Genomic DNA, 27,311 nt, shown 5'->3' on the forward strand with positions numbered 1-27,311 from the left:
AAGTAGAATTTGTACAGTTCACGGCTCGTCCAGAGAATTTAGTTCTCTTCTTAAAACAATCATCTCAAGGATCCTGGAGGGGTGGCTCGCCATCTTTGGACTGGATCATCACCGAACTGTACTCCTCCCAAAAAACCCCTGACCAAAGTAACCAACAAAATGGGCTCTCCTGGAGCTTCAAAATGGCGATGGTGCAGCGTTGCAACACAACCAGAAGAATCCGAACAGTGACAAAACTCCTTTCTGGTTAACAACAATTTCCAGATAGTTTATTTCCACCTTACAATCCGACTGAATAAAGCAACCACGCTTTCCACTTGGAAAAACGGACTTTTTTCTTCCTCTCCCTCTTTCCTGATATCCGTAGCTGCTACGCAGTGAACGGCAGGAGGCGGTACTTCCCCCTGTATACTTCAAAGACCATCAGGACATTATAGACATCTTCTATTTTATTAATTCTCAACAAAATAATTTAACTTAATAAAACTTAACAGTGAACTCAAAATACTAACATCACTCATAGCACACTAAAACCCTTAGTAACTCTCCAGGGTTACAATTAGTTAGCTGGTTCAGGGGAATTTGACTATCAAAAACAATGATATACATTTTGTTCTCATTTAGCGTTAGAGAGTTATGTAATAGCCAATCTTTAACTTCCCACAGACAGTTGAGCAAAGACAGTAATGGACACTGGACATCGTGGTTCAGAGGGAAGTAGATTTGCATATCATGTGCATAGCAATGAAAGAAGATATTATACTTTTCGAAAATGAGTCCCAAGGGCAGCATGTACAGAGAAAATAACATAGGACTTAGCACCGATCCTTGGGGCACACCGCAATGGAAAGGAGCGGAGGAGGACAAAAAATTCCCCTTTGAAGTGAAGAATGACCTCTCAGTATGATTTAAACCATGAAAGAGCATTGCCTTTAAGTCCGGCTATATGTTCTAGTCTTGCTAGGAGAATATTGTGATCGACCATATCAAAAGCTGAGGTCAAATCTAATAAGACTAGTACCACTGAGCGCCCTGAATCAGCAGTTAAGAGGAGATCGTTAAAAACTCTTAGTAAGGCTGTCTCGGTACTGTGACGTGGCTTAAACCCAGACTGGAATTTGTCTGTGATTCTGTTAGACTCTAAATAGGTCAGTAATTGCTGGAGAACTATTTTTTCTAGGATTTTAGACATAAAAGGAAGTTTAGTGATCGGCTTGTAATTTGTAATTTGTTTCTTAATAACAGGTTCCACAACTGCATGTTTCAAGGGAGTTGGTACTCAACCTGATAACAGCGCTGCGTTCATTAGAAGTAAAATACAGGGACCAACAGTGTTGAGGGCATCCTTGATAATATGCAAAGGGGAGAATGTCATGCCGGGAATTAGAGCTTTTCAATTGGTCTATTATTTTTCTTAGGAGTCAGAAGAGTCAAAGGCTCAAACTGTTGAAAGGCCATTGAGCATTCAGAAATAGGAATGTGGTTTACTGCCGGTAGAAATAAAGCCCTTAGTGCTGAGACTTAATCTATAAAATAATTTAGGAATTTTTCACAGAGAGCCGAGGAGGCCTCCGTCTGAGTGGCAGAACATGGATTAATCACTGAATTAAAAATCCTAAACAGAACTTGGGGCTTGTGGCTATTAGTCACAATAATTTCTGACAGGAAGGAAGCTTTTGCGAATTTAACAGCCTTCTGATGTTTCGATCGACAGTTGTGCATGATGTCCAGGGACATCTGTAGTTTGTCTTTTTTCCATTTCCTCTCGGCTCGGTGGCATTCACGGCTGAGAGTGTGCGTAGATTCATTCAGCCAATGTTGGCGAGACAATTAAAAACGTCTAGTCTTTAGGGGAGCCACAGTGTCCAAGATAAAGGTGCATGTAGAGATAAAGGAGTAAGTAAGTTCATTGACTGGTGTAACTGTATTACAACTGGCATCATAAAAGACAAAGTTAGTCAAGGTGGCACGGTGGTTAGCACTGTTGCCGCACAGCAAGAAGGTCCTGAGTTCAATTCCAACATCAGGCCGGGGTCTTTCTGTGTGGAGTTTGCATGTTGTCCCCGTGTTTGCGTGGGTTCCCTCCGGGTACTCCGGCTTCCTCCCACCGTCCAAAGACATGCAGCTTGTGGGGATAGGTTAATTGGATAATCCAAATTGCCACTAGGTGTGAATGTGCGAGTGAATGTGAGTGTGAATGGTTGTCTGTCCCTGTGTGTTGGCCCTGCGTCAGACTGGCGACCTGTCCAGGGTGTACCCCGCCTCTCGCCCTATGACAGCGCTCCCCTGACTACTTCCCAAAGTCTGTGCTCCGTGTTCTCCGCTCCCTTGTGTCCATGCACCCCGTGCTCACTGCCCTCTTGTTTTCCACACTTCTCCTGGGGGAAATAACAGAGACAGATGTCGGGACACTCAACTGCAGCAGGCATACACTCACTGAACTTAGCTCAACTAGAAAACTGACGTGGAGTCTCACACATCCAGCATTGGTGGGAGCTCAATCACATATTAAATAGCTCCCCCAATGAGGCTGATCAGCTGCAGGTGCGTGGCATCATCTTCAGGTGTGGCCAGCCACAAACAATGAAAACTACAAAAATGTAATATTCCTAGTCCTTATAATCACATCTTTAACATATCGCCCCAACAAGATGAAAAATTGTTACTTCTTTTAAACTTACTTTTATTTATCATGTGCAAAAGAATAATATACATTTGACATCTATTTTTATCTGTCAGTAAGAAACTATAACATATTCATTTTCTTTTTAAATAAAATAAACCCAAAATTCTGCTTCATATTTTTGTGAGTTTAAATCTGTAAATAAGAGGATTCATAACTGGAGGAATAACAAGGAACAACAAGGAATAACAAATTCAATAGCGATAACGTTTTGGAGACTTTGAGATAAACGTGTGGAGCTAAGTTGCATGTACATCGAGTCAAAGACCAGTCCAAACAGAAAAGTGATCAAAGACCTCAGATGGGGAATACAGCAGTGACGAAAAAAACATACGTAAAACACACAAACCCTTCACCATAGTAAGGTGGAAATTCCCAAAGAGGATAGATTTTTTATTTTTAAATTTGAAAAAAAAGTACAATGTCAAAAATATACATTAATCTGTTGTACATGAGTGATAAGAGCAGGCCTCATGAGATTAACTAATAATGCAGCATCTTATGGCTTTTTATTAGCATGTTGTATGTGTAAATATGCTACCTTAGATAATCTACGCTATATGCTTTGTATGTTTCATTCATTTTATTTTTCATTTTTTACTTTTTAAAATGCCATTTTTGGTCCATTTCCAGTTTGCTTTCTCCAGTTTTTTTTTTATCATGGAATTAAAAGCTTGGGTCTATTATTAATGTTAGTTTAGTTATTATAATGTAGTGGTGTTTCTCAAGGGGAAAATGTTCACAATATATGCAACAATAAAAATACAACTCTTTCTAAAGACACAGAATCTCAGTCAACAGCAATAATTTTAATTTTAATTAAATTCGACAATATTGTCAGTTATTTCAGTTCATAGTTTATTTTTTAACTATCAACAATAAACAAATATGAACATCAATACACCGTTTATGTGTCTAATGCATTTATTATAGTATTATAATCCAGGGATTTGTACATGCATAAGTTTAGTAATAAGAAAAGAAAAATCACATTTTCATTTTATATAAAATGAGAGCAATAAAACCCACACAGACACATATTATATATAGGAATATATAGATAAACCCTAGAGTAACTCTATAAACCCTGGTTTATAATACTATAAGTAATGCATTACACACATACAGAGGAAGTATGCACATGCCAGTTATTGTAATTAGTTAAAAATAACTATATGCTCAAACCAAATGTGAAAACTTATTTTGGATTATGCTAAAAAACATTATATCACCTGTCTTTACATCTTTGACAATTTGATCAAAATTGAATAAGAAACAGTCTCTGAGACTGGGTTGTCTACATGAGTGTGAATAAAGTGCCTTTAGAACGAGTTGTATTTCTATTGTTGCATCTCTCCTCTTGAAAAAACCTTTACATAATATTATTAATACAAAAGCTAACACTGAAAGTATTAACCACACTAAACCTAAGCTTTTAATATACATAACAAGTAAATTTAAACAAGCAAAGTAGAAATGCACCAAAATTTGAAATCTGAAAAAGCAAAAAGTAAAAAAACATATAACATGTTAAAAAATTCTATAAGCTGCTGCATTGTTAGCTGGTCTTGCGAGGCCCGCTCTTATCAGTCATATTCAACAAAATAATGTACATTTTGTGATTTTACCTAATTTTTATTTTTAAAACTCTTAACTTTGAAGGTGTTTCATTTTCTTTTAAAATAAACTAAACCCAAAATCTTGTTTCGTATTTTACTGAGTTTGAATCCATATATGAGAGGATTCATTGTCATGGTCCCCGTGTCTACCCAGCCGACTCCGCAAGGCTACATGTGTTTTGTGTTCTCTCTCTCTCTCTCTTTCCTTCACCGCTCTGCCTGGGCAGAGCTCACTGCGGGCTCCCGCCCTTGGCCCACACACCTGTTCGCGATCAGTGTCATTACCTGTCCACTATTTAAGGCCAGGACGCAGACCTTCTCATCGCTGGATGATTGTGTGAGACACGTTAGTGATCCTCTCAGCTCCTGTGAATCTATGCTTGAGTATTTTGTTACTTTTGAGTAATTTCCCTCTCCTGTGTGATAGGTTTCCTCCCTGGTTTCCTCCCTGGACCTGTGACCTTCCTGCTGCGTGAAGGTGTGTGAGCTTGGACATGGAGAAGAGAATGAGTGTGACAGAGCTTCCCCTTTGACCCTTGGAACCCTGCATTTCCCCCCTCATTGTATATATTCTCCATTGGTGTTGTAAATAAACTGTGTTTGGAAATGTCAGCCTGCTCTGCGCTTGAGTCCCTGCTATGGACCGTGACATTCATAATTGGAGGGATGATCACAAATTCCATAGCGATGAAGTTGTGGAGGCTTTGAGGCAAATCTGTGGAGTCGAATCGCATGCACACGAATTGAAAAAAATCTACAGACAGGAATGTGATCAAAGAGGTCAGATGTGGCACACATAAACTTTACCCTGTCCTCTCTGGACCTCACACAGGTTTTAATAAGATGCGTGTAAGTCCAAATGATAAAAAAGCCATGAGACACATAAATGATAACTGTTGCATATGCTGTGATGTTGTTTGAAAAGGTGTCAGCTTCAGGACAAGCAAGTTTAACAATTAACCAGTTTAGACACAAGACTCTCTGTATGTTTATACCACATAACTTGATTCTTGTTGTTAGCAGGACATTGATGGAGAAAACGCATAAAGGTGTTAGCCAGGAGAAACACACCAGCTGAGAGAGCCTCCTCTTAGTCATGAAAGAGTGGTAGTGCAGAGGTCGACATATAGCCAGATACCTGTCAAAGGCTATGACAGCTAAAATGGACAAATCACTACAGACAAATGAGTACATGATAAAAGCTTGTAAAAGGCACCCTTCATAGGAGATTCTGTGAGAAGACGACAGTAAATCTGAAAGGAATTTTGGGTAGAAACCTGTGGTCCCATAAAGTGCATTAATGCAGAAGCTGCTCAGGAAAATGTACATAGGTTCATGCAGGTTTTCATCCAAGACAATGAGCAGCACAAGAGAGATATTGAAAAACAAAACCACACAGTAACACAGTAAAGTCACTGAGAAGAGGGGTACTCTGAAATTGATTGTCTCATTAAATCCTGACAGAATGAAACTTCTTACATTGCACATGCACATTATCCATGATCAGAAAAAACATGTACTTTTTTAGAGTAACAACTTGTGAGTGTACAAGAGCTGCTGTAGCTACATCCTGTTAAGGGTTCGAAATTGAGGGAAGATACAAAACCAAAATAGTCCAGAAGGGTTAGGTCAGAATAATAGTTTTATTTAAACACACGTGCGGGAAGACAGTTACTGCACACATCAGCAAGCATCTTCACCCAAAATACATTTCAGATTGCTTTTATCATATCAGGGTATTATGACGCCCCCTCATGCGTTTACAAGCACATAATTTGCATCTTAAGAACATTATTTGCCTCTTTTACAGACAATGATCAATTTTAAGAGATAAATGCAGACACAGAAGTCCCCTTTCTGGCATCCATCCAAATGTGGTGATGATCTCAGGCCTTTGAGGTCTCCAGGGGCTGGTCCTTTCCACGTGTCACCTGTTGTCAAGAAAACTCTAGTGCAGCATGTTAGCTGAATACATTCAGGCCTCTGCTCAGATCTGTGTCTGGGTTATATGTGATATATATATGTGTTTTGTAAGCATGTGTGCAATCTTTCTTAAGCTCCCGGCTTCTTAACCAATGGGTCACCCAGACATCACACTGAATGAAGCTTGAGACCTTTAACTACCTGGGAAAGCTTCAACTCTTTTTATGAGCACAAAACTGCAATGTGTGTATAAAGATATAACAATGTAAAAATGATTATGACTGCACCTGTAATAAAGGTTAATATGGTGTCAGTGTGTTAAATGTCTCCATGCCATCTTAAAGCTATATGTGATATTATTAATGCGATGCTAATGCTATGAGATATATTGTAGCAGTAAAACAATTTCTTTAATTCCACACCAGATACCTGTCAAAGGCCATAACAGCTAAAATGGACAAATCAAAGGAGGCAAATGAGTACATGATAAAAGCTTGTAGCAAGCATGCTTCATATGAGATGTGATGAAAAGATGACAGTAAGTCTGAAAGGAATTTTGGGTAGAAACCTGTGGTCCCATAAAGTGCATTAATGCAGAAGATACTAAGAATAATGTACATAGGTTCATGCAGGTTTTCATCCAAGAAAATGAGCAGCACAAGAGAGATATTGAAAAACAAAATCACACAATAATGCAGTAAAGTTATTATGAAGAGGGGTACACTGAAAAAAAGGCCCTGTTGGATTTACTTGATTCAATAGTGGACATCGGTTGCACACAAATGTTTTGCTTTGGCAGAAACTTAAACAATTGAGTTCAATCAACACAACTTTTTCATATTCAATAAACCTGTGCATTTTGTGTTCATAAAACGCGATTGAAACATGTTAAGATGAAGTAAGTTGAGCTCTTGGAATATTTTAATCATTCACAATTTTGTCATTTTATTTCAACACTATTCAATAACTTTTACCCCAATACTACTTGGTCACTTAAATACTACATGTTCTCTTCATATTATATAATGTTCAACAAAGTCTAGATCCTGGTTACCATAAAAACTGAATGGATGTACAACATCTACCATCCTCCTATCTTTATCCTGGTTGCAGGGGGGCTGGGAAATAACCCTGAAGTGATAGGTTACAAGGCAGGGTACACCCTGGACAACTCATAAGTCTATCACAAACAACCATTTGCACTTACATTGACAGGTAATTTAGAATCACCAATTAACCTAACTCTAACAACTGCATGACTTTTAACTGTGGGAAGAAACCAGAACACCCAGAGAGAAACCAGTGCAAACTAGCCAGACTGTGGATTTGAACCCAGAATCTTCTTACTGTGAAGCAACAGCACTAACCACCATGCCAACAATCTAGACTTAACAGAAGTAGGAAAGCTATGATTTCAAGGCTTGATGCAGAATTTTTTTGTACGTTTTTGTCCTTGACAGGTTAAACCACAATAAATAGCAATAGCATACATGTGGTGTGTGTGTAATTGTCTGCCTCTTATAACTCCAGTGATTTTCCTGCAGTTTGACATCTCGTGCGATCTTGTGAATTTCATGAGTTCAGCAACTAACCACTCTTACTAGATTGTATCATGTCATCTCAACAAGAACAAATTAAATTGTTGGATTTCATACAGATCCTTCATGATTTAATTACGTTTATAGAAACATGATATTATTGTGTTTAAATTACAAGTTAGACTTTTTTAATGTAACAACCACCCAATTTGCTCGATTTGACTGAGATGGAGGCCTTCCTGAAACCACGATCCAAAGCGTTCCAGATTGAAAGTTATTGACTTACTTCACTCGAACATGATATGAACAATTTAATCTAGCCTCTCTGCATATCATGTAGTTTCTACACTATATAGTTACACTTAACTTTAAAGCATGAGGCACTTATGTTAAATACAAGCAAGATGCTTAAGTAAATCCAAGAGTTGGCCAATCCCTTTTTTTCAGTGTACATCTCTACCATTGTCTGCTGTGCCTCTATACCTCCTCTTAATTATCGCCTGTTGTTTAACAACAAAACACACCTGGGAATTCAACCTCTCTTGATCTATTAAAAAAATCCCCTGAAAATCAACAAAGCAAAACTCTGGTAAGTGACTATAGTAAAAGTACCTTTTGAATTTACAGAAATAAATAATAATAAATGTGTTTTGGGTGTTGTAAAGGAAAATGTAAACAGAAGGCAAGGTCCATTACAGTTTACAGGGATAGGGTACAGCTGATGCTATAAATAGCATGACATTTTTATTTTTAAATTACTTCGAAGACCCACAACTTATGCTTGGCTTGTTTTTGTTGATTTTTCTCTGTGTTTAGGACTATCCACTCTTTTTCTTTTCATTTATTTGTTTATTTTTATTCAAAAGCAAATGAAATTGAATGGAGATGTTTCAAATAAATGGTATCATTTTTACAAACAGAACTCATTGCTATTAGCTGGAACAGTATCATTAATTTTAATTGATTGAGTACCAGTGCTCCTTAAGGTCATGCCAAGCACAGGTCATGTTACTCCTTTTCACAATTTGCTTCACAAGGAAGAGGACATAACCATTTACTTTTTTAAAAAAGTGGTTTGTAGCCTGGTTAATGACAGCCACTTAATTTAGGATTTAAAGAAAACCCAAAAGCCTGTTTTCAAAGTAGAGGTGTGCAGAGGCCTAGGCCAGGGAGTTTTTCAACTCCCACCTCTCGCAGAGCTTTACTAGCATTTTGATAATTACTTGAGAATAAAATTTAAGACCCAAGGGTATTATAGTTAAGTGTAAAAAAAACTAGGTGAGAAAAAACATTTTAGTCAACCAGAAAAAAGAAGGTAGACATCAGAAAAAGATGTAACAAAATTAAACCCTTTTTAAAATATATGACAAATATGAATAATATACAGGAAATGTGTTTAATTTCAATGTGTGTGTGTGTGTGTGTGTGTGTGTGTGTGTGTGTGTGTGTTTTAAATTTCGAAACCAAAAGAAAATTCGACTAATAATTCAATGAATGAAGATGTATATTGATTAACACTGTACTGTACATATATGAACAAATTTTTTGCCCCTCTGTGCAGACACACTCATGACTTTAATCTCAAAGCTGACCTTTTACCACACATAAAATTCAAAACTCTGTTTCTTATTTGTGTCAATTTAAATCCATACATGAGGGGATTAATAATTGGTGGGATGAGGAGAATTTCCATTGCCATAAAATTCTCAAAACTTTGTGGTATTTCTTTTGAGCCAAATCGCATGTATAACATATCAAAAAGAAAAGACACAACAACGACTGCTAAAGAGAATAAATGTGGTACACATGTCTGCATGAATTTGTTCCAGTTTTCTTTGGATGACTGACATGTTTTGATCAGATGTACATAAGACCAGAAAATAAAAAGAGCATGACCAAAATAAAAGGTGTAATTAAAAGCGGGAATAATAATTGTAGCTACAGAGGCAGAGCAAGCTAGATTAGAAATTAACCAGTTTATACAGTAGATTCTTGGTATGTGTGAGCCACATAACCTCGATGTTGCTGTTGTTATCGTGCTCATGAAGAGAAGGTAAAAGGCAATAATCCAAGCAAAAAATATCAAGATACAAACTCTTTGTTTAGTCATCAGAGAGTGGTACACAAGAGGTCGGCATATAGCCACGTATCTGTCATAGGCCATGAGAGCTAGGAGAGAGAAGTCAGCAGAAACTGAAGAGTGCACTACAAAACCCTGTAAAAGGCATCCTGCATAAGAGATGACATGAGTGGTGGACAGAAGATCGTAGAGAAACTTGGGATAAAATGCAGCTGTCCCATAGAGTCCATTGAAGCACAGATTGCAGAGGAAGATGTACATGGGCTCATGAAGTTTTTTATCCACAATGACTGTCACAATTATCGTCAAATTTACCAGCCAAATCACACAGTAACACAGTAAAGTAAAAATAAAGACAGTGATCTTGTAGTTTGCTATACCACTTAAACCTGAAAGAGTAAAAACAGTAATTATTGAAACATTATCCATAATAAAATATTAGTTTACCTTACTAGGTGTCATTTTAAACTGAGAGAAAATAACATTTTTACAAGTTAAAGTCAGGGTGTAATGAAGTCTGTCTGCGTACTGTCTCCCTGACAAAGTATGTTACCAGAGGTTTATATACACTCCTTGTCAGACACATTTACGTAGTTAGTATGATGTAAGTGGTGCTTTCACTCCTTGAGTTGAGTTAAAAATTAAGTTCTTTGTATTTTATGTAACTACTGAGATCTAGGAAATGACTTCAAACAGGTTTGAGCAAATGATGTGCAGTAAGATAAATTAATGCATTTAGTTTAAGAAGAAGAGCTTGCAAGAAGAGCTTCAGCAGCACACTGAGGAATTTTGGGGGGTGATTCATGGGTTTCAAGCTTGTTGTTACAATCTATTCGAGTTCTCTATAGATGCAACAAGACCTTCGTTTTCAGTGCAAAACAGCAACACAGTGGTTATTATACATTTGATAAGCAACGCATTCTTCCCTTCCCTCAAAAATACATAAAACAGCTGTGTTATATTGAGTCTTGCTTTTCTTTTTAGTATGTAAAAGAAAAGAATCCAGTGAAACATATTTCGTAAATGAGAATGTTTTTTACCCTAACAACCAGGCCTCTTTATAATGTTTAACCCTGAAAAGAAGCAGAAAAAAAACATACTTACTGTCTGAAATTTTCAACAATACTTTTGAATACTGTTTACAAGGTGTAAAACAGCGACTTTGGACTAAGGGTATTATAGGTAACTACAAGTAAACTAGATGCAACAAAACATTTCAGTTAATCAAAAGGAGATATTAAACTACATGAAATGTTTGCATTTACAAAACAAACAAACAAACAAAAAATAATAATAATGTGCAGGAAATGTGCTTAGTTTCACTCTTTTTTTTTAAATTTAAATGTGTAAAAACCAGAAGAACGCTTTGATGCATATACTTATAGGGCTTTGGAGTTGACGTCACTGGAGGTGGGCCACGCCCCCTTTCCGCCATGACAGTAGGCCAGACACAGGATACAGCTTCAGCTATGGTTCGTACGTGTTGTGTTATCAGTTGCAACGTTTGATCACACGATCGTGAAGGCAAGAAGCTGGATAATGGGCTCTCTTTTCATCGTTTTTCAACCTGGAGGCAATGTGAGGGATCCCATGTATCCGATATTACTAAACAAAGACATCAGGCTTGCATTGCAGCGGTGAGACGAGCGGATCGAGTTCTGTGCAGTCCCAGCTTTTTGTTGGTTTGGTCTCCGCATCTTCTTTCCGGTGAGTTCTAAATTAATTCATATCACTATTAAAATGCTTTTAGTGTTATTTTCAATGTGCTGAGGTCATAGATAATGAGATAAAACATGCTAATGTGTGATGCTGCAGAACCACGTCATGTCATCATGTCGACTGAGTAGCTTATGATTTAGCATTATTGCAGGCAAACCAGCATATGAAATGGATGTAACAAATCCAGACTGGGCACCAACACTGCTCATGGGCCTCTAAAAACATACTAAATTGCTCTCATTGTACACTAATCCGCACATAACTTCCAGATGAATCACACACCTGTTAAAACTGTTAGTGTTTGGCTTTTTTTTAGTGTTTTGTTCCTGAGTAAATCGGTTTAGCTGAGATTAAAGTTACAGTTTTCACACAGCTGAATAAGCGTCAAACAGAAAACTGATTAAACAGAAGTGTGAGATGGTCGAGAATATACTCCAGTTTCCTGTTATATTTTAGATAGCAAGGAGCAGACGGCTGAGTTTATTAAACTTCACCGAGACAATCTGCAAATTTTATTAAAAATTTAATAATCTATCATCTTGTCTGTATTTTTAGTTAGCACATACCTTAAACACTTCAAGCTGTAAGCTAATGATAGTTATATAAGAGCAGACGCATGCTGATGCAATGAGCTGTACCTTTTACGTCCAATGGATGCATGATCTGATTAGTCAACTAATCGCAAAAATAATCGGTGACTAGTCGACTATCAAAATAATCGTTTGTGGCAGCCCTACTCCCTGGAGCCTCCAACAGGGAAGGATGGCTGAACGGGCCCCTCGGACCCTCCAGCCGAAGGCAGACGATGGCTGGGGCGGCTCCTTGGACCCTCCAGCGAAGACGGAAAATGGCTGGCGCAGTTCTCCAGAACCCCCAGTGGGAACAGAAGCAGAACCAGCAGCCAAGGAGTCCTCTGGAAGACACGAAGCAGAACCAGCATGTGTGGAGTCCTCTTTCAGACACGAAGCAAAACCAGCAGGTGCTGAGATCTCTGGCAGAGACAAAACAGACGCAGCGGGCACGGAGTCCTCTGGCAGAGATGAAGCAGATGACTGGAATGGTTCTCCTGAACCACCAGCAGAGACGAGGAATGGCTGGAGCGGTTCTCCTGAACTCGCAGCAGAGAAGAGAAACGGCTGGAGCAGTTCTCCAGAACCCCCAGTTGATGAGACACTCCGTGGCGTGGGAGCCGTGGAGTGCTGGAATTGCTCACCCGAGCCTCCAGCAGGAGCAGATGCAGGGCCAGGAGGTGCGGAGACCCCTGGCTGAACTGGTAGCTGACCAGGTGGTAGAGCAGATGACAAAACTAACGGCTGAGCTACAGGAAGAGCTGGTAACTGAGCTAGAGATGGAGCTAGAGACTGAACAGGAGACAAAACAGATAGCTGAGCTGGTGACCAAACAGATGGCTGAGCCGAAGACTGAACTGGCAACTGAACAGATGCTTGAGCTACGAACTGAGCTAGTGAATGAAGTATTGGTTGTAGTAGTGATTGTGGTGGTTCTCCTGAGCCTCCAGAAGATGAGGAGAATGGCCAGATGTGCTCACCTGAGCCTCCAGCGAGGACAGGAACGGGTGCAAGCACCCGCCGGACACTAGCCATTAGGGCTGCCACAAACGATTATTTTGATAGTCGACTAGTCACCGATTATTTTTGCGATTAGTCGACTAATCAGATCATGCATCGATTGGACGTAAAACTTACAGCTTGAAAATATGTTAAACGTTTATTTTGTGACCCAGAAAGAATAATAAGAGTAATATTAAAACTAACTAGCTGCCGCCATTGTTGACAACTGCGCTGGGCCGCACTATGAATTCTGGGACACAGCTTCTTCTTCTTCGGGGTTTAACGGCAGCTGGCATCCTTTACATGCACTGCTGCCATCTTCTGTTTCAGTCCGTTATTACACTTTTAAATCCTACTACTTATTCCTGCGTCTTTTGTGATCTTACAAAGCTTCAAACGACGCGTCGACTATTAAATCAGTCGTCGACGATTTTGATAGTCGACGTAATCGTGACTAGTCGACTAATCGTGGCAGCTCTACTAGCCATTGCCAACCGAGGAGTAGGTACAGGTGCGGAGGTTGGCTGGGTCCTGGCAGGCCTCACCTCAGGGACCAGCATGGGGGCCAGGACAGACCAGACACCAGTCACTCCCACCCGAGGAGTGGGTACGGGTGCAGGAGTGAGCTGGTTCAAGGCCGCACTCACCCTAGGAGCCAGGACAGGCAACGGCTGGGCAGCTGCTGTCCCCACCCGAGGAGCTGGTACGGTGTAGGAACTGGCAGAGCCTCAGCCAGCTTGGAAAATGGAGCAGGGACAAACTGGGCCCCAGCCCCCCTCACCCGGGCGCACTTTAAACTGATTTATTGTAAACACTGACATGTAACTAAACTGAAACTGAAAATACAAAATAATTAAATAAGGAAGCAGGCTGGCAAACAGAACACACAGTGAGGTATGATGGTACGATGCGACGCTTAACTACGAAGCCCCTCTGATGACATGGTCCAAAAAATAAATAAATTGTGGCCACAAAATACTACTTCGTGGGCACGAAATGGGTATAACGTGTCCACGAAATACTTATTTGTGGGCACGAAACACTTGACCGATAATTGTGATCCTTCCCAGGCCCTTGCAGTTGGTTGACAATAAAATCTGTCCCGGCATCCAGGTCGTACTTACGTCTGTAAAGCAACTGTCACGGACCCGGTTCCAGGGACTCGGGGTCCGTGAGCAGTATGGACTGTGATGATGATGATGATTATTATTATTATATTATATGGGTGTGTTCTGCTCTGCTGCTTTTCCTGCGCTCTATGTTTGTGTTTTGTCAGGTGTGTGTGTGTGTGTTTGTGGGCGCGGTCGTGACAGGCACCTTCAGGCCTGGTGGGTGTGGCCCTGCCAGTTGACCGGTCACACCCAAGGATCTCCACACACACCTGGCGCCGATCAAGCCTCGTCAGAGGAGCTACAAAACAGTGTGACTGAGAGCTCCTCGACGCTGGATCGTTGAGTACCCGTCAGTGTTTCCAGCAAAGTCAGTTCCTGCTAAGTCTATCGCTGTTGAGTTGTGGGTTAACGGCTGCCTTTGTGGTTTTCCAGCAGGAGTGCAGGAACAGGAGAGCAGCGAGCACAAGTTTCATGGGAGCGGAGACACGGAGCACGGGCACTGAGAAGGAGACACGGCACGGGAGTTGGAGACGCACGGGGAATTTATGGTGTACTGTTTACTCCACTGTAAATAAACGCACTGTTTGCATCGCAGACACACCCACGGTCTGCCACACAGACCGTGACAGCAACTGGGCTCTCAATATCCTGTTTAAATGTCTCTCCGTAATAATGGTTCCTTGCATTGCCAGGCTTTTCAAAATGCATTTGTAGCTCATTCCCAGCCTAAAATAATACCCAATTATACCCAATTCGTGCCCACAAATTAGCATTTCGTGTGCACGTTATACCTATTTCGTGCCCTCGAAATAGTATTTCGTGGCCACAAATAAGTATTTTGTGGGCACGTTATACTATTTCGAGGGCACGAAGTAGTATTTTGTGGCCACAATTTATTTATTTTTTGGACCATGTCATCAGAGGGGCTCCGTACTTAACAGATGAAAACACAGACAATAAATACAACAGGAGGGAATGAGGGAAAGAGGACCATACAGGGAACACAGGTGACATTAATTAACAGACAGGACCAGGGAGACGCAAAACTAGAAACACTAACGTAGGGCACAAACTGTCAAAGTAAAGCAGGAAGTAACGAGAAGACATACACAGATGAGACCAAGAATAACAGATTCGAAAACATAACAGAGACACGAGACACTGAAAACTTCCATCATCAGTTTTGTCTGTACAGGTGGACATCACTTGAGAAGGTGAAAGCTTTGGTGTGCTTTTCTACTAGTTGGGATGACTCTGCGAAAATATGCTGACAGTCTGAGGTTTTTGGACATTTGCTCACAAAGTAAAAAATATTTTCCAAATTGAAAAGAAAAAAAACTTGTGAATTCCATGGTGGTTCTGAGTGTAACATTTTTAAGGGTTACCCATTAAGCCACCTCCATTTTCATATGCTCCGATGATGCCTATGCTCTCCAGAGTTTGAGTGTACATATAAATATATAATTTTCAATAAGAAATGGACAAGTGGTTATCACTGTATTCATTTTATAGGTAATATATAAAGACAGCTGAATAGTGAAACTTCCATTATGCAGATTTATATAGCGCTTTTCAAGGCACCCAAAGCGCTTTACAATGCCATTATTCATTCATACACTGGTGGAGGCAAGCTACGATTGTAGCCACAGCTCCCCTGGGGCAGACTGACAGAGATAAAGAAACAATTACACTGTAAGTACCCTGCAGTTTATGGGGTGCGGGCCGTACTATGGAGTCACTCAATCTTGTCCAACTTCCTGGTATTTTTTACAGGGAAAGAGACACAAATTGTACTGTAAATAATTTTATGTATCATAGCAGCCTAAGTAATTACTAAGTAAGTACAGCTATGACTTAAGCCCCAGGGCAGCTGTGGCTACAATCGTAGCTTGCCTCCACCAGTGTATGAATGTGAGCGTGAATGAATAATGGCATTGTAAAGCGCTTTGGGTGCCTTGAAAAGCGCTATATAAATCCAATCCATTATTATTATAATTATTATTATTATTATTACTATTATTTGTTCCCTGCATCTGACTTTTTGCCTACAAATTGCAGGTAAAAACAGGGTACTTGCACCTTGTTGCCCACAAATTGTATGCATGTACAGGGTACTTTTGCCAAAGGGGCAGGTTTTACAGTGAAAATTGTTTAATTGTTTCCTGCAAGAGCCTGACTTGTTGCCCACAAAATGCGGGTAAATACAGGGTACGTGCACCTTAGTTGCTTGAAAACTTGACCCGTGCCCCAGAAAGTACAAGGTACTTACAGTGTACTTGTTGTATTGTTTCTTGCAAAAACCTTACTGATTGCCTGCAAATTGTAGGTAAGTACAGGGTGCTAGAGCCTTATTCACATGTCATGTTATAAAGTGTTACCTAATGAAAAGTATATAAAACTATTAATCCACTATAAACTAGTTTTGACTGTGCTATGATAGATGGTGAGCATCTGGTCTTGTATGCTCATGTTCTCCTGAATCTCCTCACAGAGATTCAGATCTTTTAAGATAAAAGTATAACAAATAAAGAAATAAACTTGATAAATATGTTTTGAGAAACCAAGTATAATGTGTAGTATAGAAGTCTGAAAGGCCACAAGTATGAAAATACTAGAAGTCTGATTTTAACTAAGAAACTTACTTAAAATCAGATTTAGAAATTTTAACTACGAAAAACACAAAATATTATTGTAAATTGTCTTTATTTGTGTTCCAAGTTACATAATGCATCATCTATCTAGAAAGTATAGAGGTTATGTACATGTTACTCTGTCTATTGATTAACAATGTAATTCAAATTTCTCTTAAATTACATATGTACACATATGAACAGTTTTTTTCCCTCTGTGCAGACATACCTATGACTTTAATCTAAAAGTTGAACTTTTACCACATATAAAATTCAAAACTCTTTTTCTTATTTTTGTTAGTTTCAGTCCATACATTAGGGGATTCATGATTGGTGGGATAAGGAGAAACTCCATTGCCATGAAATTCTCAACATTTTGTGGTATTTCTTTTGAGCCAAATCGCATGTATAACATATCAAAAAGCAAAGACACAACAACAACTGTTAAAGAAAATAAATGTGGTACACATGTCTGCATGAATTTGTTCCAGTTTTCATTGGATGACTGACATGTTTTGATCAGATGTACATAAGACCAGAAAACAAAAAGGACATGGCCGATATAAAAGGTGTAATTAAAAGCAGGAATAACAGTTTTAGCTACAGAGGGAGAGCAAGCTAGATTAGAAATTAACCAGTTTACACAGTAGATCCTTTGTATGTGTGAGCCACATAACCTCAACACTGCTGTTGATATCGTGCTCATGAAGAGAAGATAAAAGGGAATAAGCCAAGCAAAAAATACAAAAATACAAACTTTTTGTTTAGTCATCAGAGAGTGGTACACAAGAGGTCGACATATAGCCACGTATCTGTCATAGGCCATGAGAGCTAGAAGAGAGAAGTCAGCAGCAACTGAAGAGTGCAATGCAAAACCCTGTAAAAGGCATCCTGCATAAGAGATGACATGAATGGTGGACAGAAGATCGTAGAGAAACTTGGGATAAAATGCAGCTGTCCCATAGAGTGCATTGAAGCACAGATTGCAGAGGAAGATGTACATGGGTTCATGAAGGCTTTTATCCACAATGACTGTCAAAATTATTGTCAAATTTACCAGCCAAATCACACAGTAACACAGTAAAGTGAGAACAAAGAGAATGACCCTGTAGTTCGCAATGTCACGTAAACCTGAGAGAGTAAAAACAGTAATTACTGAAACATTATCCATAATAAAATTTTTAGTTTACCTTACTAGATGTCATTTCAGACTGAGAGCAAATGACATTTTTACAAGTTAAAGCCAGGGTGAAATGAAGTCTGTCTGTGTACTGTCTCCCTGACAAAGTATGTCACCAGAGGTTTATATACACTCCTTGTCAGCCACAATTACGTGGTTAGCATGATGTCAGCTGTGGTTTCACTCCTTGAGTCGAATAACGTATTTTTACTTTTAAAGATACAAGCTCTTTGTAGTCATTTCCCAGATCTCAGCAGTTGCATAAAATACAAACAGGTGTGAGGAAATGATGAGGAGTAAGATAAATTAATAAATTTAGTTTAAGAAGAAGGGCTTGCAAGAAGAGCTTCAGCAGCATCCCGAGGAATTTTGCGGGGTGATTCATGGGGTATTGAGCTTGTTGGTACAGTCTATTCAAACTCTCTACACATGCATAAAGACATTTTCGGTGCAAAACAGCAACACAGTGGCTAAGGTTGTTACAGTTAAGTATAAGTAAACTTTGTAGTTAAACATATGAAGGTAAGCTTCAGCAAAAAAAACTAACCGAAAACTTTTTTTCACTTACAAAACAAAATCAAGTAAAATAATATAATCGTAATGTGTTTGGTTTTAGTCTTTTTTATTCACAAATGTAAAAACCAAAAGGAAGCTCTGATACTTGTATTTCAATCAGTGCAATATCTGCAAACTAATGAAGAGCATCTAGCCATATAACATACAGGTCACAGTGTTTGTTTATCAACAACATTCTTCATATTTCTCTGTAATGAGATATGCACATACACAAAAACATTTTTTGTGTGCAGAGAAATTCATTACTTTAATCTAAAAGCTGGTTTGTCATGGTTTGGGGTCTGGTACCCAGTGTTTTTGTATTTCTGGGTTTTGTATATTCTTTGATTGAGTGTTTTCTTAGGTTCTCTTGCATTTAGTGTTTTGTTATTCCCAGGTTTTATTCATGTGCCTCCTCTTGTGTTCCATGTGTCATGTCTAGTTAAGTTTTCATGTCTGCTCTTCCCCAGTTTCAGCGTCTAAGTTAATTTGATAGTTCCCCGTCTTGTGTTCAGTTTTGCTTCCTCCTGGTATCATGTGTGTGTTTGTGTAATTAGCCCCAGCTGTGCTTCCTTCCTGGTTCTCATCCCCTTTTTATCCTTTGAGTATTTAGTCCTTTGTTTTCCGTTACCTGTTGTCATTTATCTGCGTTTCCTCCATGTTTTTCCTAAAGTTCCAAGGTTTTTCAAGTGTTCCAGGTTTTGTTTTTATTTGCTTGGTTTCCCCAGTTTAGGGATTCTCATGTTTAGTTTGAGAGCTCTTCAGTTGGAGTGGTGGTAGTTCGTAAGAGATTAAAGGATGACCCCAACCTCAGCAACAGGACCAGTCTCGGCACCGACCAAGTGTGTTTGCTTTTGTAACTGTGTCTTAATTCCACCTATTTCACATACAAGGGTCAGTACTACAGGCAGAAAGATGGGTGTGCCATGGGTTCCCCAGTTTCTCCCATTGTGGCCAATTAGATGGAAGAAGTGGAAAAGAGGGCTTTGTTATCCTACCCCGGAACACCACCAAGTCATTGGTTCAGATATGTGGATGACACCTGGGTGAAAATAAAATCTCAGGACGCACTGTGGCGGACCACCAGGTGGCTCCACTCACACCTAGGGTTAGGGGAAGTAAGGGGATGAAGGTTTTGGCGCTTTCTATGTTCAGTTGTGTAAAGCAGTGATTAAAGTTGGAATGAAATATTGGGATATCTTGTGTCGTCCTTACCTACCTCCACATTGGTGACCTCTGAGGCGAACATGCAAAAGTTCGCACACGGAGCCAGCTCCAGCCTGGAAACATCGGCGGCTGCCAGACTTCCACTTCCACCTATAGTTGCGTTTATAGTGGTGGTTAAGCTGCTGGATTTTTGGCTTTACAACCTTCCTTCATGGTCCGTGCACATCGAAGCTCAGTTAGCTCTTCGTGGCGTTTCAGCCAACGACACGAAATACCATCATGTGGTGGCCTCGCTGGATCCGCTGTCCACCCACCGCGTTATGACCCTCCTCCGGGATCCCCTCACCCAAGGGAAATACACTGCTCTCAAGGCACTGCTGCTGCGGCGCTACTCCCTCTCAGATGCAGAGCGGGTCGAGAAACTCCTCTCTCTCTCTGGCCTGGGTGATGATACTGCTCTCAAGCTCATGGAGAGCATGCTGCTAGGAACGGATGATTGAGGATTCTTCTTCACTCACCTCTTCCTCTGACAGCTGCAAGCTCCAGTGCGAGCTGCCTTTGCCAACTCCCCACTGTTGGCCATGAAGGATTACTGCTCACTCGCAGAAGAAGCAGATCGTATCCTCCTGGCTACCAGGAGCTTTGGCATCCAGGCGATTGTTCGCGACTCACTGGCGGCATCCCCTGCACCCCTACCGATTCTCCCAGGGTCCTCTGACTCTGCCAGAGCACAGCGCTGTCTGCTGCCTTGCAGTTTTAAGGCCCAGGGAAATGAGCCCGCCAGCGTTCTGTGGTGGCTGCGACCACTGGCGAACAGGAAAGGCTGCTCTTCATAGAGGACTCATGCAAAAACTTCGGTGAAAGATTAGTGACTGTTTGTTTTCATGATCGGGACTTCCAGTGGAACTTTGTAGACGCTGCTAGCTCTGTGCCTGTAATAGGCACTGATTTTCTTTGTGCTCACATACTACTGCTTAATATCGCCAACAGACGTTTGATTGATGGTGTCTTTTTCTTTATTACCCTGTTTTATTTGGGGTGCTGAGCCCATGTTGCATGCTAACTTTGTAGCTTCGGGGAATTACTTCAGTGTTTGTGTTCAGAGTTTCCTTCACTGTCCCCACCTTCTCGAACCATGTGACAAAGCACAGGGTGGAATATTACATCACTACACTAGGAGTATTACCACATTCCCGTGTGCGCTGAGGATGCCCCCCAAACTGCCGTAAATACTCTGTAAAGTAAGTAAGTAAAATTTTATTTATATAGCACCTTTCAAGATAAAAATCACAAAGTGCTTTACAGAGGCAGAAAACAGACATTAAAATCCAAAACAAAACAAAATTAACCAAAAGCGAGTTTAAACAGATAGATTTTTAACTGCTTTTTAAAAGACAAGACTGAGTCCACAGATCTCAAACTCAAAGGGAGCGAGTTCCAGAGTCTGGGAGCCACTGATACAAACGCTCTGTCACCTTTTGTTTTTAACCTTGTATGCGGGACAACCAGCAACCCCTGGTCACAGGACCTCAGGGACCTGCTGGGGTGATAAGAAAGAAGAAGATCACTTAAGTAAGTTGGAGCTACACTGTGCAGGGCCCTATAAGTCATGATTATGATCTTAAATTGGACCCTGAACTTGACAGGGAGCCAATGCAGCTGAATCAGGAGGGGAGTGGCATGGGAGTGTTTGTGATGCTTTGTCAGAAGCCTAGCAGCAGCATTCTGAACGCCCTGCAGCCGTTCCAGGGAGGCATTACTTAAGCAAGTAAACAAGGAATTACAATAGTCTAAGCGGGATGAAACAAAAGCATGAATAATCATTTCCAATTCGGAACGTGACACAATGGGACTCAGCTTAGCGATATTTTAACTATCGTAAAAACAAGAGCGAACCAAAGATTTAACATGTGTGTCCAGCGTCAGAGCTGTATCAAATGTAACACCAAGGTTCCTAATGGATGATTTAATATAAGAAGCAAGAGGGCCTAGATTTTTAACCACGTGGGGAACAAATTTCTCAGGAGCAAAGACAATGATTTCCGTTTTATCAGCATTTAGTTCAATCAATCAATCAATCAATCAAAGCTTTATTCGTCACATGCAGGTTGCCCTGCAGTGAAATGGGACTCCCCCGACCTTACACATACAACTCAGACATTACATGGGGATACAGGTCGGAGATTGGTAGCATGAGAGAAAAAACATTGAAATGTACATTACAATGGGAAAGTACAAGAGGAAAAAAAGAGACCCCTACTCATGCTGTGCTTCCATGGTAGGACAGCATGAGAACAGGAAACAAAAAAACTCCTCTGCACAAAAAAGCACATGGATGTCCACAGCACAACATTATGAAGGACATGACAAGCCACGGGGTTGGGTGGGGGGTGAGGAGTCATCCGAAGTGAACACAGCAGCCGCCCTGCACAGCGCTATCATTCCAGCGCGGCACATAGACCCGCCGTGTTCCCCCGCAGGAAACAAGCATCGAAGGCGTTTGGAAAGGGAGGGGGATCAGTGTATGCTTATCAGTGTAAGTGTATGTGTGTGCATGTCCATAGTTCAGCGGAGACAGTGTCCTTCGCCCTGCCAGGCTAAGTAAACAGTCTACCAGCCAACCCAGGTGGCCTTGCATGGGATGGGAAGGAACAGTCTCAACATAGTCGTTATCAGGGATTGTTTTGATCGGCTCCAGCCTTGAGCCCGCAGCTGGCGCCGGAGGGGTAGCCACATTATGATTGCGATTTTCTTCCAACAACTCATGAGAATTTCGAGCTGTTTCTTTTAGCACTCCGACACTGGTCCCTCCATCACCCGTTGGATAGCTGCGAGTTTTTCCATGATGTTATTTACCTTCAATTCCGTGATCTTGTCACTCTTTTGCTCACAGATCAGATTAGTTGAAGGTAGTTACCAGCCAGCCAATCTCTAACGGAATCTAATCGTTAGAGATCGTTAGAGACGGAATCTAGGATGCCCCCCAAACTGCCGTAAATACTCTGTTTGGCCTTTTCGAGTTTTTGCACATGCCTTTCAGCCTGAAAGGTGCCACCCAAACCTTGCAGCGTTTGATTAACTCGGTCTTACGCGGGCTGCCCTTTCTTTTTTTATAGCTTGATTATATACTGGTGGCCAGCAGCACACTTCCCATCTGCGTCAGGTTTTTCAGCTCTTGGCGGCGCATGGCCTGATCATTAACCCGTCTAAATGACAGTTTGGGTTGCCAGTTCTCGATTTCCTGGAGCACAGTTTTTCTGCTGAGGGAGCGGTTCCATTGCCAGACAAAGTCTGGGCTGTTTCAGATTTTCCGCGTATGACATCTGTTAAGGCACTGCAGGAATTTTGGGGGATAGTGAACTTTTACAACCGCTTTCTCCCCAGAGCAGCGCACCTACTGCACCCACTGTACAGCACATTGAAGGGTAAAAAGGCTAAAGACTCTGTTGACTGGCTCCTGGAACGTGTCCAGGCATTTTCCGATGCTAAGTATGCATTAGCTAATATTGCCCTACTGGCCCACCCATCCCCATCGGCGCAGATTGCGTTGACCACCGATGCGCCGGACATAGTGGTGGGTGCTGTGCTAGAACAGCGAATCTCAGGTTGCTGGCAACCGCTTGCCTTTTTCAGCCGCACGCTACGCGACAACAAATCAAATCAAATCAAATCACTTTTATTGTCACGTCACATGTGCAGGTACACTGGTACAGTACATGCGAGTGAAATTCTTGTGTGCGAGCTTCTCAAGCAACAGAGTTGTGCAAAAATACAACAAGCGCAAATACAGCGTTTTCGACAGGGAGCTACTTGCTCTCCACCTGGCGATGCGTCATTTTTGTTTTTTTCTCTAGGGTCATAACTTTACCACACACATTTGGCAGCCATTTCTGAGTTTACCACTGACATTCAGTATGTGGCTGGTAAGTCCAACCACGTGGTTCACTTTTTGTCCCATGCGCTGGTTTCTCCAGTTTATGCATACACTACTCCGCCATGGCTGCTGATCAGAGTGGTGACCCAGACATCCCTGCACTTAAATCTGCACAGACAGGCCTCATGCTGGAGGACAGATCCGTGCAGGATGGCGGTCCTCTCTTGGTCTGTGACGTTCCCACCAGCCACCCACGCCTGGTGTTTCCATTTTCATGGCGTTGTCGCGTTTTTGACTCGATGCATGCTCTATCTCATCCGGGGATCCGGGCCTCTGTTAAACTGGTCAGGTCCAACTTTGTTTGGCCAGGCCTTCACAAATCTGTGAAGGAATGGGCAGCAGCGTGTGTTCCATGCCAGCATGCGAAGGTCCATAGACACACTAAGGCGCCCCTTGAGCAGTTCCTCATCCCCGGCAAATGTTTTGATCATGTGCATGTATATCTGGTGGGTTCCCCTGCTGCACTCACAAGGTTTCACGCATCTTTTGACCATTGTTGACTGCACCCCACCCAGTGGCCAGAGGCGATCCCTCTGGTGTTCACGACCGCAGCAGTGGTGGCCAGAGCATTTTTGTCAATTTGGGTTTTGCATTTCGGTCCCCTGAGTTCGTTTCGGCGCTTTGGTCAACCATAGCTGATGGACTGGGGGTCAGGGTGCATTGCACCACTGCATACAAACCGCAAGCCAATGGGATGTGTGAGCTGTTCCACAGGTCGCTTAAAGCTGCACTTCATGCTTCCTCAAAGGATGACAACTGGGTTGACCGCCTCCCGTGGGTTTTGCTTGGGCTGCGCTCTGCATTTAAGAAGGATCGTGTGTCTCCAGCTGAAGTGGTCCTTGGTCAGCTCCTCCGCGTTCCCAGTGAATTGATTGATTGACTGATTGATCATACTTTATTCATCCCGAGGGAAATTGGGTTAAGGCTGCCAGCCGTGCCAGCGCCATCTTACCCTTCCGACCATACATACATTACATAAACATCACATGGGGAAGACAGGTCAGAGAGGTATAACAATGGAAAATAGACAACATGAGGAAAGACGAGGAGAAAAAAGAACTCCCCCAGACTGAGCTCCAACAGGGAGATCAGTTTGAGAACAGAAAAAAAAAATCACCTCAGTCATGAGCTTTTTGTATGCACTATCAATACACCATAAAAACACAAGACAAGCAACAGGGGCGGGTAAAGGGTAATAGAGAGCCGGTGTAGACAGCGCATCCGGTCCTGCAGCATGTCTGCGTTGGTCCAGTCGACCGCCATCTTCCCCGCTAGGGGACAAGCATCGAAGGCGTTTGGAAAGGGAGGGGGAATGAGTGTGTATCAGTGTATGTGTATGTGTGTCCAGAGTTCAGCTGAGACAGTGTCCTTCGCCCTGCCAGGCTAAGTAAGGAGTCTTCCAGCCAACCCAGGTGGCCTTGCATAGGGGAGGAACAGTCTAAGCACAGTCTGTTATCAGGGTGTTTTTGTTCAGCTCGTTAATTCTTGCTCGAGAGCCCCTCCCCTGTGCTTTGATCCATCTGTGCTGTCTCTTAACCCTCAATTGCGCTCGCTTCACGTTCCTGGTCATGTGCACCATTGCCTGCCTGACACCTTTGTCCCAAAGACTTTACAGATTGCTAAGTTTGTTTTTGTCAGGCACGATGCCCACAGGACACCACTGCATGACGGCCCGTTTATCGAACTGGTCCGGAAGCATTTTGTTTTGGACTTTAGGGGTCGTAGGGAGACTGTGTGTGTTGACAGACTTAAATACATAAAAAATGTGTAGAAAATGTGCGTAGTTTCACTCCTTTATTGTTATTAAATGTTTAAAATCCAGAAGAACGATCTGATGCATATACTTATGGAGACTGCAATGTCTATATGATCTTAAGTGGTGGCAGTTTAATATATGTTATTAATTCATGCAATATATGCAAGCTAGGGCTGACACGATTAGTCGACTAGTCACGACTACGTCGACTATCAAAATCATCGACGACTAATTTAACAGTCGACGCGTCGTTTGAAGCTTTGTAAGATCACAAAAGACGCAGGAATAAGTAGTAGGATTTAAGAGTTTAATAACGGACTGAAACAGAAGATGGCAGCACTGCATGTACAAGGATGCCAGCTGCCGTTAAACTCTGAAGAAGGAGAAGCTGTGTCCCAGAATTCATAGCGCGGCCCAGCGCAGCCCTGCTCAGTTTCCAACAATGACGGCAGCTAGTTAGTTTTAATATTACGATCGTGGCTCAAGAGTTGGGAGTTGGGAGTTCGCCTTGTAATCGGAAGGTTACCGGTTCGAGCCCCGGCTCGGACAGTCTTGGTCGTTGTGTCCTTGGGCAAGACACTCCACCCATTGCCTACTGGTGGTGGTCAGAGGGCCCGGTGGCACCAGTGTCCGGCAGCCTCGCCTCTGTCAGTGCACCCCAGGGTGGCTGTGGCTACAACGTAGCTTGCCATCACCAGTGTGTGAATGTGTGTGTGAATGGGTGAATGACTGGATATGTAAAGCGCTTTGGGGTCCTTAGGGACCATAAAAGCGCTATATAAATACAGACCATTTACCATTTACCATTACTCTTATTATTCTTTCTGGGTCACAAAATAAACGTTTAACATGTTTTCAGGCGAGAATGTAGCTGTGTAAACTTCAAGTATCTGTTCAGTTTATCAAGACACCACATATTTTCAAAAGCGCTCCAACGTTTTCGGAGACATTTGTTACCCACCAGCTCGATAGTGAGCCGGGATTCAAGGCTCACTAGAGCCGTTGAGAACACCGGACTCCGGGCAAACCATTTTCAAATCAACACCGTCTTTCGCTACTCAGGTTAAACATGATATACAAGTCATTTAGATAACTCAAAAATGTTATTGTTTGGCTTTTTTTTAGTATTGTATTTGTTCCCGAGTAAATCGGTTTGGCTGAGATTAAAGTTATAGTTTTTACACAGCTGAATAAACGTCAAGCAGACAACTGATTATCAGAAGTGTGAGATGCTCGAGAATATACTCCGGTGTCCTGTTATATTTTAAATAGGAAGGAGCAGACGGCTGCGTTTATTAAACTCCACCGAAACAATCTGCAAATTTCATTAAAATTTAATAAACTATAAACTTGTCTTTATTTTTAGTTATCACATACCTTAAACACTTAAAGCTGTAAGCTAATGATAGTTATATAAGAGCAGATGCATGCTGGTGCGATAAGCTGTATGTTTTACGTCCAATGGATGCATGATCTGATTAGTCAACTAATCGCAAAAATAATCGGTGACTAGTTGACTATCAAAATAATCGTTTGTGGCAGCCATAATGCAAGCTAATGAAAAAGATATAAAAAACTATAAATCCACTGGTAAAACAGTTTTGACACTGCTGTGACAGTTGGTGTGCATCTACCTATCAGGCATCTAGCCTTGTGTGCTCATGTTCTTCTTTATAACTCACAGAGATTCAGATCCTAAAATATAAAAAGAAATAAACTTTTGATAAATATAAGACACCAAATATAATGCATAGCATAGATGTGTGAAAGGCTACAGGTATGAAAATAGTTGAAGTCTGATTTTAACTAAGAAACGTAGTTAAAGCTAGACTTTAATTTAAACT

General features: G+C 41.4%; 2 protein-coding genes across 2 annotated transcripts; both read right to left on the bottom strand.

The window, feature by feature from the left end:
* Positions 1-9,330: 9,330 nt before the first annotated feature.
* Positions 9,331-10,272, bottom strand: LOC100700367 (olfactory receptor 11A1-like). Its single transcript, XM_003445389.1, has one exon. The coding sequence runs from the start codon at positions 10,270-10,272 to the stop codon at positions 9,331-9,333; it is 942 nt and encodes a 313-aa protein (XP_003445437.1).
* Positions 10,273-17,104: 6,832 nt separating this feature from the next.
* LOC100700095 (olfactory receptor 5F1-like) lies at positions 17,105-18,150 on the bottom strand. Its single transcript, XM_013271396.1, has one exon. It carries the CDS (start codon positions 18,044-18,046, stop codon positions 17,105-17,107), a length of 942 nt encoding a protein of 313 aa, XP_013126850.1. The 5' UTR covers positions 18,047-18,150.
* Positions 18,151-27,311: the final 9,161 nt, after the last annotated feature.

The sequence above is a fragment of the Oreochromis niloticus genome, linkage group LG16 (genome assembly GCF_001858045.2).
Source record: "Oreochromis niloticus isolate F11D_XX linkage group LG16, O_niloticus_UMD_NMBU, whole genome shotgun sequence".
Lineage (NCBI taxonomy): Eukaryota > Metazoa > Chordata > Actinopteri > Cichliformes > Cichlidae > Oreochromis > Oreochromis niloticus.